At 31.3% G+C, this 11,397-nt stretch overlaps 1 protein-coding gene across 1 annotated transcript in view; it reads right to left on the bottom strand.

The window, feature by feature from the left end:
* Nucleotides 1-489: 489 nt before the first annotated feature.
* LOC110026098 (vicilin-like seed storage protein At2g18540) overlaps nucleotides 490-11,397 on the bottom strand; it is a 13,373-nt gene continuing 2,465 nt past the window's right edge. The window contains exons 3-8 of the mRNA XM_020726890.1: nucleotides 9,307-9,356; nucleotides 8,870-8,911; nucleotides 6,349-6,462; nucleotides 4,273-4,351; nucleotides 737-808; nucleotides 490-664 (exon numbers count right to left, since the gene is read on the bottom strand). Of these exons, the coding sequence (XP_020582549.1) occupies nucleotides 617-664; nucleotides 737-808; nucleotides 4,273-4,351; nucleotides 6,349-6,462; nucleotides 8,870-8,911; nucleotides 9,307-9,356 (405 nt within the window). The 3' untranslated portion in view covers nucleotides 490-616. The remainder of the gene's footprint in view (nucleotides 665-736; nucleotides 809-4,272; nucleotides 4,352-6,348; nucleotides 6,463-8,869; nucleotides 8,912-9,306; nucleotides 9,357-11,397) is intronic.

The raw sequence follows: 11,397 nt of genomic DNA, 5'->3' as shown, positions 1-11,397 counted from the left end.
CTGCTTCTCCCGTCTATCTATCGTTTTATATATATATTTGAGTGGGTGTTGCTTTATATATGTACATCATAAAAAAGTGATATTTTTCATGTAATTAGAAAGATTTGAATGATACAAATATAAAAGTGCAAAATTAGATGTTAGTGTGTGAACATGAGACCCAAGTCAAAGGGAGAGGCTATAAAATAGATGAAACAAAAAGTGAGCAATTGAGCAGGCAAAAAAATATTGTTCACGAATTTATGAGCTGGTTAATAGTTTGTGTTTGAATCATTCGTTAAGTAAGCGGCCGAATATGAATAGTTTATTAAGCTCAAATTATAAACAAACCGAACACAAATTATCTTTCACTCGATTCTATGCTTTTTATTATACAAAATCGGTGCATGTTCAAATTCAACACCATACATCTTCTTCTTTTTTTTTTCTAATTAATTTAAATAGACCAATTTGGAGCCGAACACGAGCACATTTTTCACAAGCAATTTCAAAAACGAGCTGATTTTGAATAGAATTAATTATATGTCTTCATGTTAGAATTTAAAGAACAGTTCATGGAAAGATAAGTTACATCAGCAACATACTAGTTGAATTCCAGCAGTGACTTGAAAACATGTTAAAGTGCAGCATCTGGATCCAATCTTCTCTGAATAGCAGCAGCAGCCTGAGAAGGAGAAGGTTCAGATTATGCATGTAAATCAAGCACAGAAGAATCTTAGAAGCAGAAGGAAATTACCTCAAAATTTCCTAGCTTATACTGATAGGCCATCTCCTCCCTCAGACGAGCTTGTTCCTTCATCGCTTGCGCCTTTTAAAGAAATATAGGTTAAGAATATTAAATTAAAGTAAGACTTACATGCATATCACTCAATTCGTATGTATTTACATATCTAATACCTATACTTCAATTTTTACCTATATGCTGTCTTACACATGCATGAAAAGAATGCTTGTTTCACTTTTTAGAAGTTAGAATGGTGGTACTTTTGATGTGACATGAAGGATTTGATTGGTATGATTGTAAAAATCAAAGTTTAGATGTTAGATATGTAAATACATAAGAATTTGGTGGTGTGTAAATGGCCCTGAATAGAAGAAATATTCATTAAAATACTATAGAACAAGATTTTGTTTTTATCAAACTTTTGCAAAAAAAGCTATCTTTATGATGCAAAGCTAGTTTAGTGTCACAATCATATACTAAACTAAAGAAATCACTATAAGACTGTTGCGAGAAAAGTAAATTTTTAAGGATTTACATACATACCAACTCAGCTCTTATGTATTTACATATCTAACACCTAAACTCTAATTTTATATATCTGTCATCTTACCTGTGCATTTCAACTTTTTAAAGTTAAAATTGTTGTATTTTTTACGAGATATGAAACATTTCAGTGATATAAATGTAGAAAAGTTAAATTTAGGTGCCAGACATGTAATTACATAACAATTGTGTGGTATGCATGTAAATGCCCCTCTTTTTAAAAAGGGATATAGGTGTGATAAACTTGTTTAGCATAACTATAAGAAAGTTATCTGAAACTTTGTTATAGCTGAACATCAATCTGGCTATAAAAATAGGACTACTGTTGTTATTTGAAAAATAAAACTGTGATAAAACTAAATTTTGAATTGACTTGATATTTATTTGATTATTTTGAATTTAGACATCACTTACATCTACTTTCTACTAAATAAATGATTGATATCCTAAACTCGGCTTCAAAATTAAATGCAAAACAGTTCTAACACTCAAGTCAAAGAAAATAAGAAACTATTCCAAGTCTATTTGCAGCCATAACCGGATACGATTGAAACATTATAATGTTATGTAAGAAAAAGTATTAAAATTTTGATATCGGAGGAAGCCCAAAACATAACGGAAACACAAATGCTATTTCTAAATTCCAAACATATTACAAACATGACAACACAGGCAATAAAAGATGTCCATGGGGGACGGTGAGGATGAAGGCTGATGGCAGGAGGGATGGGCAGCCGCTGGAACAGCAAGACAGCTTGGGACGGTAGTCCAAACAACAGCAGGTTGCTGTTTAGGGCTATTGGACAGCAGGAAAACAGCAAAATGAAGGCGTTGCATGCTGCGGCAGTAAAGGTGGAGAGCCGGGACAGTGATGGCAGAGAGGACGAGGGAGGATAAGGCGATGGGGTCAGCTGGAATTGCAAAAAACAGTAGATCCGCGCTGTTTTGGGCGGTGCAGCAGGAGTGGAGGCTTGCAACTGCTGGAATACAGTAATCCCTTGTTGTTCTGGACGACAATAACAAGATAAGGCGATGAGTAGCAATGCGGGAAGCACGGGAAAGGGTAGAGGAAGGATAATCACCGCCTTGAGAAAAAGATATAGCCGGAGCACCACCGGACACTCGAATACAGCCCTCGAAGGAAAAAATTCTCGGATAAACTTGAATTCATATATCAAAACAACGCACCTCACTCTAAGCATGTCATTCTCTATTTATAAAGAGGCTAGAACTATTTTAAGTAATGAAAATAAGAAAGGAGAATAAAATATAATCAGGTTTTCAGATTTTAAGAGAATATTTAAAATAAGAAATGATTTAAAATAAGAAAAAGAATAAAATATAATCAGAACATAAGATTTTTAGGAAAATATTTAAAACAAGAAAATATTTAAGAAATGAGAATAAACTATAATTAGGATTTCAGATTTTAGGAAATGATTTAAAATAGGAAAGTGCTAGGAAGAAAAGAAAGGAAATGAAGGGAAAGGAGAGGAAGAGGAACCATGGGTGGCAGGACCCCCTTGAAGATTGACCCTCATAGCCCCGCTTCAGTCGAAGCTTTGGTTCCTTGTCTTTAATCCTGCGATACCCAAATCCTCATGGCATGACATTAAGTCCCTAGATAAGTCGATCATATCGGTGTTGTCATTCTAAAACACATTCTGGTAGAATAGATAGTCATCCTCTTTTGGTACATCCAGAGTAGGAACTGCATATAGAGGAGGGTTCTCGCAATGCAAATCTCAAGCCCTTAAATTTGAAATCGATGATTTTGTGTCACTCTTACTAGCAGCCACTCAAGAGTGAAATCTTCAGTGATAGAACCTAGATCCCATTGAAGGATTTTCATCCCACTCAAGTTCCTATGGCACATTTCAAAGTTGAGGTTTGTCTCTCCTGGCTGGTCATCTGACGAGGGGTATCATGCAGAATAGGAAATAACCTTTGAATAACTGCACATGATATTCCCGATATGACCCAGAATGACTCCTCTTCGAACATTCTGAACATTCCTCCGTACGGGTAACTTAGGAGGGGTCTATAAATCTAAAATATATGCATTTCCTTATCTATGGTGACCTTGTATGTGATGTCGGCTCCTCAAACTCATAACTCTTGTAGACACTCAATGTTGGTCCTACTGATGTTCCTCTCAAAGTCTGCAAAATGCTGGTTTGAGGTAAGGGTGGAGGAAGGGTAATCACCACCTCAGGAGAAAGATACAGTCGAAGCTCCACCCAATCCCTCTGATATGGCTCTCAAAAGAAAAAACTCTATAATAAACCTGAATTTAGATATAAAACAACACACCTCACTCTAAGCACATCATCCCCTATTTATAAAAAGAATAGACTTAATTTAAGTAATCAAAATAAGAAAAGAGAATAAAATATAATCAGGCTTCGGATTTTAGGAAAATATTTAAAAAAAGAAAGGAGAATAAAATATAATTATGATCTTAGATTTTTAGGAAATGATTTAAAATAAGAAAGGAGAATAAAATATAATCAAAATTTTAGATTTTAGAAAAAATGATTTAAAATAAGAAAGTGCTAGGAAGGAAAGGGAAGGAGTGAAGAGGAAGGAGGAAAAGGAACCCCCTCTCTCTCTCTTAAGGATCCCCCCCTTTTCTCTCTTTCAAGGATCAGGCCCCATAGGCCAATGTCAAATTTAGATTTTAGACATGCAAACACATGAGAACTTAGCAGTATTAATGTAAATCCCTTAAAAAAAAAGAAAAATAATGAAAGATTTGCATACATACCACTCAATTGTTATGTATTTATATATCTAGCATCTAAACTTCAATTTCTACATATACGTCTTCTTATCTATGAATGAAAATTATATTTCCTTTTCAAAAGTTAAAATGATGATATTTTTGATGTGATATGAAAGATTTCATCTGTATAAACGTAAGAAATAAAATTGTTAGATATGCAAATGCGTAAGAATTTAGCAGTAAATATATAAACCATGCAACAAAATAAAGGATTTCCAACCATTCCACTCTGCATGGAGCGTTTCAATTCATCCACCTTCGCTTCCTTCTGTTTTTCGCGCTCCAACAACAACTCTTGTCTGCGAACAAAAAAGAAGCACAATATGATGTACCAAACCTCCGGTATTTGGAAAACAAGATTATTTAAGTCAGATGAAAGCTATCAAAATATAACCCACATAAAAGGAAGATTTACATACATTCCACTTAAACTCCTGTATTTAAATATATAACACCTAAACTTCAAGGAAAATTTACATACATGCCACACAATTCTAATGTATTTACATATCTAACACCCAAAGTTTGATATTTACATTTATAACACCCTGATATCATAAACCCATGCATGTTGTGATGTGATGTAAATCTGATTGTTTAGGTGTTAGATATGTAAATATATAAGAATTTTTGTGGCATGTAAATGCCTCAACTTTAATTATCACATATATGCCACCTTACATATGCATGAACAAGGTGTATTCACATTTTAAAAAATAAAATAGTGGTATTTTTGGTATAATATGAAAGATTTGTGTGATATAATGTAAAAAGTAAAGTACAGGTGTTAGATATATAAATACATAAGAATTGGGTGGTATGTATGTAAACGCCCCAAAATAAAGGTACCTTATACAGTTCAAGATTCTAACTACAAGTGAATAGAAAGTATCGTCTCTTTAGTCTCATGAACCCAGAAAGATTTATAAGAAAAGAGAATGTCAATAACAGTGATACTTGTTGGAGTAAAATTAAAAAGGGGTTTGAAATTTTTGGGCACATTTACATAAATACCACACAATTCATATGTATTTACATATCTAAAGCCTAAACTTTGATAATTAAACTTAAAAACACTTTGGTGTCATAAATCTATGCATGCAAATGTGTATTTTCACTATTAAATGTTAATAATGGTTGATATTTTTGTATGTAATGTTGAAGTTTTGAGTGTTATAAATGTAAATATGAAAATTTAGAGGTTAGAGATGTAAATACATAAGATTTGTGTGGAATTTAAATGCATGTATGTTCCTTGGATATAATCACGTCACGAAAATAATAATAATAATAAAATAATCCTGGCAACAATTTTCCATCACTAGTTAACTATATGAGGCCTTATTGAAAATTTTATTGCCATTAACAATTTTAATTGCAATTTGAATTAGTAAAAATTCAAAAAACCATAGGAGTTCACTCAAGTTTTGTCCATCCTCTAATCCCAAATTCAAATTACTTGCTAAGAGTAAAGTGTAGAGCCATATAAAATTGGCTCTTCAAAGCTCAGCATTTAGAGGGGGAGGGGGGGGGGGGAAATTTTTACATACAAACCCCTTAATTTTTTTCAATTCTTATCTATTTACATATATAACACCTTAACTTCAATTTTTACGTAAATGTCACTTTATCTATGCATGAAAAGGCGCATTTCACTTTTTAAATGTGAAATTAGAAATATTTTTTGTCATATGATAGATTTGGCTGGTACAAACGTAAAGTATGTAATTACATAAGAACTGGGTGGTATGTATCTAAATGCCCCCCAAAAAAAATCCAAAACTTCACATCAATTGCAAATAGACGATCATTATAAGTAGTTTCACATCAAACAGGCCTCAAGTCACATGAACAAACAGATGCACTGTATCCAGAAATTAAGCTGCAGTAGAACTGCCAAACAAAATCTCATGGGAAGATTTACATACATACCACTTAATTCCTTTGTATTTACAAATCTAACATCTAAACTTTAATTTTTACAAATATGCCACCTTATCTTACCAATGCATAAAAACGTATATTTCACATTTTAAAGATAAAATTGTGATGTTTTTGATGTGATATGAAAGATTTAGGCGGTATAAATGTGAGAAGAGTATAATTTTGGTGTTAGATGCATAATTACATCGAAAATGGGTGTTAAGTATGTAAATGACCGAATCTAATTACAGTCAATTGGCCGGAATTATAGCCCTGAAAAATCTAATAAGTTAACCTCGGGACAAGATGACGAAGAAGGATAAAAATACAAATTATTATAATGAGAAAATTAACATAGCGGATAACTGCATACCTTCGTTGTTCCTCATCATTAAAAGCTGTACGCTCCGTTGCAATGACCTTCTTAGTGCCCTTCTTTTTCTCATTATCCATCTTGCGTCGATAATAAGCATCTAAATTATAGTACCTGCAACAAGCAGAAAAGTTTATGAAATATTTTAGATCATTCTTAAAAGTTAGGCCTTTATAGCAAAGAATCAAGTAAATTAGGAATATGATTAATAAAAAAGGTATTTACATATATATCACACAATATTATTCATTTACATATCTAACAACTAAACATTCTATGTATTTACACATCTAACACCTAAACATTCATATTCACATGCATACCACTCAAATCATTAACATCACATCAAAATACCACAATCAATATCTTTTAGAAAGTTAAATCGGCCTTTGCAAGGTAGGTTTATGACACCAAGGTGTCAAAAGTGTAAACATCAAAGTTTGGGTGTAGATAAGTAAATACATAAGAAATGTCTGGGATTTATGTAAATTTCCATTAATAAAATTGTAGGATCCAATGATATAGAACCTTTTGTTAACATACAACATTAAATGCTTCTAACTTCATCAAATTTATGGCCAAAATCCATGAAGTTAATTTCATTACAAGAAGAATATTCCCATTTAAAATGACAAATAGCATAGAAAAGAGATAAATAAAGGATACAACTCGTGAGTCTCCCACTTATGCAGATTTGAAGTGGGGCGCATGAGAAAAATCTCAACAAAAAAAAGTGGGAAATTTACATACAAACCGCGCAATTTATTTGTATTTACATAAAGTTTGATATTTACATTTATAACATTTTGGTGTCATGAATCTATACATGAAAAGGTGTACTTCAGTTTTAAAATGTTAGTAGTAGTGATATTTTTTTGTTATGTATGTAAATAATAAAGTTTAGGTGTTAGATATGTAAATACATAAGAATTGTATGGTATGTACGTAAACCCCCAGCCCACCCCAAAATAATTAAAAAAAAGAAGATAAACATGGAGAAAAGAAGAGCCAGTATAAGGACTATAAAATTTCTAAAAAGCCTTTTAACTTCTAAATTGCATTTCTGAGTCATCCAGAAATTGAATACCTTCTGATTATTTACTAATTTCAATAATTTATTTATTAGAATTATTTAAGGCTATCACTTTATGGTTGTCACTAATCAAAATATTCAAGGACAAGTCAATCCTTATGTTTTTGGCATAATTATATATAAAAGGATCAATACCAAAAAAATTGCTAGCATATTACTAAGAGTTGAGCATAACCTAGTTTTATGATTCATTAATTAAATTACTCAGATAATTCAAGATAAAATAGCTAGAGTTTTCATTGTAGATCAATCTAAACCTATTTCTCCCTTCCTCTTCTCCCCTTTATCTATCAATTCTTTTAGGAAGATTTAGATACATACCACTCAATTCCTGTGTATTTACATATCTAACACCTAAACTTCAATTTTTACATATTACCTAAGCATGAAAAGGTGAACATATATAACACCTAAACTTTACTTTTTTACATTTATACCACATAATTCTTTCACTCTCATAAAAAATACCACTTTTTTAACTTTGAAAAAGCGAAAAAGTGTATTACACTTTTTTAAAAGTTATATTAGTAGTATTTTTTATGTGATATGAATATATCCGTGATAGTGTTGGTGTAGCTCAGGTGGCGGAAAAAAATAGAGAGTCGTCTTAGATGATTTGGTCACATTAAACATTGACCATCTAATGATCCAATAAAGAAAGTAGATGTTTCAGATTCAACTTATGTTATGAAAGGCCGAGGTAGACCTAGAAAAACTTGGGAATATTATATAAAAATGATCTTAATTTATTAGAATTAAATGAAAATATGACACTTAATAGGATGCAATGGAGAAAAAGAATTATGTAGTCGACCCCACTTAGTGGGATAAAGGCTTGTTGTTGTTAATTTTTTGTGAGATAGGAAAAATTTGTGTGGTATAAATGTAAAAAGGAAAGTCAGGTGTTAAATAAGTAAATTCATAGGATGCCCCAGTAATTGTCTTTATAGAACCAAGGAAATTAAAAGGTGATTGTTCAATCTTCCCTATAACTTGGAAGCCAGATTAACATTTACAACTCTTTTGAATCGAAGATCTAAACCATTTATTTCCAAAAGGGACTAAATGGCTAATAAAATAAACCAGGAGATAATGGTGACATTTTATCAATACATATGCAATAATGTGATCTAGAAGTTAAGTAATTATACTCATTCCACGCTCAAAGCTAGCCTATCAAATATCACCAACAGATTCAGAGCTCATCACCACAGAGATATGCATTAATTCTAGGACGAACCAACTTGATTTGGATGATTATGTTTTTCGTCAATCCAGATTTCAATTAAAATTTGCAAAGATAATCCATATATTAGTTACAGTATCATAATCTTAAAAGGATAATCAACTTCTGTATTATCACATAGCTGACATAAGAAGCATATAAAACATAAGCACAAACAATTAAAATCTCATGTAAAGTCTTACTTCTTCGACGGAAATGTGGCTGTATTATGATCCTCCATGAATCTGCTCATGAAAGCATAATTTAGAAATTTATAATATGATAAAAAAGAATAACTCACCAAAAACAAAAATTGTCTATCAGGTTACCTTGGAAGATTTACATCATACCACTCAATTATTATGTATTTACATATCTAACTCCTAAACTTCAATTTTACCATACATACCATGTTACCTATGCATGAAAGGTGCGTTGCACTTTTTAGAAGTTAAAATGGTGGTATTTTTTATGTGATATGAGAGATTTGGGTGGTATACATGTAAAAAGTAAAATTTGGTGCCGGTATGTAAATATATATGAATTAGGTGGTATGTATGTAAACGCCCCTAACAGAATAAGCAAATCACGGTAGAGACTAGAGACCATCTTAAAATTCGGTTATGGTTGTATAACTTACTGTTTGAACATCTGTTTCTCTTCCCAGTTTGGCAACGTTTCCAAATTAACCTGTATGCAATACGAAAAGTAATTACAATATTTTGATGACAACAAGGTTGCTTCTTATTTTACGTAATAATTATAAGAACAAATATAAGTGAATGCAATTTCTTAATTGTTGGGCACTTAAACCCACTTGCTGCAACAATGAGAGATTGAGATTGAGAGAAGTAAAGGGGAGTCTAAAAGCAGCATTAATAGAGTGCAATGCGCAATGCAATACGCCTAGCTTTATTTTTGCTTCAAAGTGTAAAGTATAGAGCGAAGCAACACTTTTATCCAAAGTGATTTATAAGTTATACAAAACTATTAATGCAAAAATATATTAACTAATAGTTATAAAATATAAAGTAAGACTTAAAAGTTGATATAAAATAGAAAAAATATGAAACAATACATAGCTTGAAGGTAGATATTTAGGGTAAATCAGTAAATTATAATTTTGAACTATTAGATTTTCAAACAATTTCTAATAGTTTAATGCAAAAATTAAAAACTTAAAAATTGCATAAAAAACCTCCAAATTAACTTCAACGCTTCGAAGCATACTTCAGCGAAACGAAACGGGCGTCATTGCGAGTGCAGTGCGCATTTCGAAATATTATCTATAAGATGAGTTGTTTAGGAAAAAAACAGGGAAAAGCTAAAAAACACAAATAAAAAAGAGAAGAACTTAAAAAAAAAAGGATGACTTAGAGTAAGGTTGTTCATATAAATTTATGAATCTTAATTTTATAATGCCATGCAAAAATTTTAATTAGTGTTTTTAAAGCTCCCTGCAAAATTTTGAATTGTGTTTCTTGAAATTATCATTTATTTGCATTTGCTGCATATTGACACCCAGTTGGCCATTATATTCATGTAATTTAAGTGTTGATTTATTTATTTTGAGAATTTGTCCTAATAAGCCTTCTAGCAAAGTATTCCCTATTTTATTTTTGAGGAACATTTACATACAAACCACCCAATTCCTACGTGTTTATATATCTAACACCTAAACTTTATTTTTTTACGTTTATAATACCAAATCTATCATATCACAAAAAAAATAAAACTATTTTAACTATTAAAAAGAGAGAGACATTTTTTTATGCATAGTAAGGTGGCATGCATTTAAAAGTTGAAGTATAGATTTTAGATATGTAAAAGCATATATATTGAGTGGTATGTATGTAAATCTTTCTTTTTTTTTTCTTATGCCTCGATTCCATCAATTAAGTCTTGCAGGGGTTCACATTTTACCTAACCACAAAGGATAGATGATTGGCCATAAGTACCAACCACAAGCCCATTACCATTGTAATGGGGAGGATAGCATATAATATTTTAATATTGTTACTTTGAAAGATTTGCAGGCAGTTTCAAGAAATATGCATGCCTTTTCTGGAATGGTCAGAGACCTGTGACATCTTTCTCAATGTGGGTAGGTTAAAAACCCATGGGTGCCTTTTTTTACATGGCATAAATTCATTTATGATAGAAGTTAATATAATAACAATCATATTATTATTATTATTATTTTGATTTTTATGTTCTACTAAACCTTAAAAGAAGGATTCAAGAGCTTATACTCACCTTTTTGGCATGGGTTATGGTAACTTTACCTTGGTTTTATGCACTACTTGTGCTCTTCATTCATTGTGTGGGTAGGATAAGCAAAAAGTTAGCTACACTCCATCCATACCCATCTTTCTTAGTGTGGGCGGAAGAGAGAAACAGATAAGTTGTGGTTATCTCATTCACAGCATCTTTATTATTTATTTTATAGTTTTGATGTGATAAATCTCATTATTTTAATTTCAAAATTATTTAAAAATACTAATGAATATTTTGTAGTTATATTCATGTGTTTTGATTGTGATAAATGAAATATAACTGATATTATAATATTATTATGTCATTATTAAACTCTTTTATTATGGCTAGCCGGACCGACGGGGAATTAGAGAAATCTATGGATTTCCATGAGATTAGTGCTCATCTATTTCAGGATGTAGCAAAAAATCAATTATATAAATGCAATTATATATATATATATATATATATAAGT

This window comes from Phalaenopsis equestris, unplaced genomic scaffold (assembly GCF_001263595.1).
Source record: "Phalaenopsis equestris unplaced genomic scaffold, ASM126359v1 Scaffold000349, whole genome shotgun sequence".
Classification (NCBI taxonomy): domain Eukaryota; kingdom Viridiplantae; phylum Streptophyta; class Magnoliopsida; order Asparagales; family Orchidaceae; genus Phalaenopsis; species Phalaenopsis equestris.
This window is presented reverse-complemented; position numbering and strand designations above follow the sequence as displayed.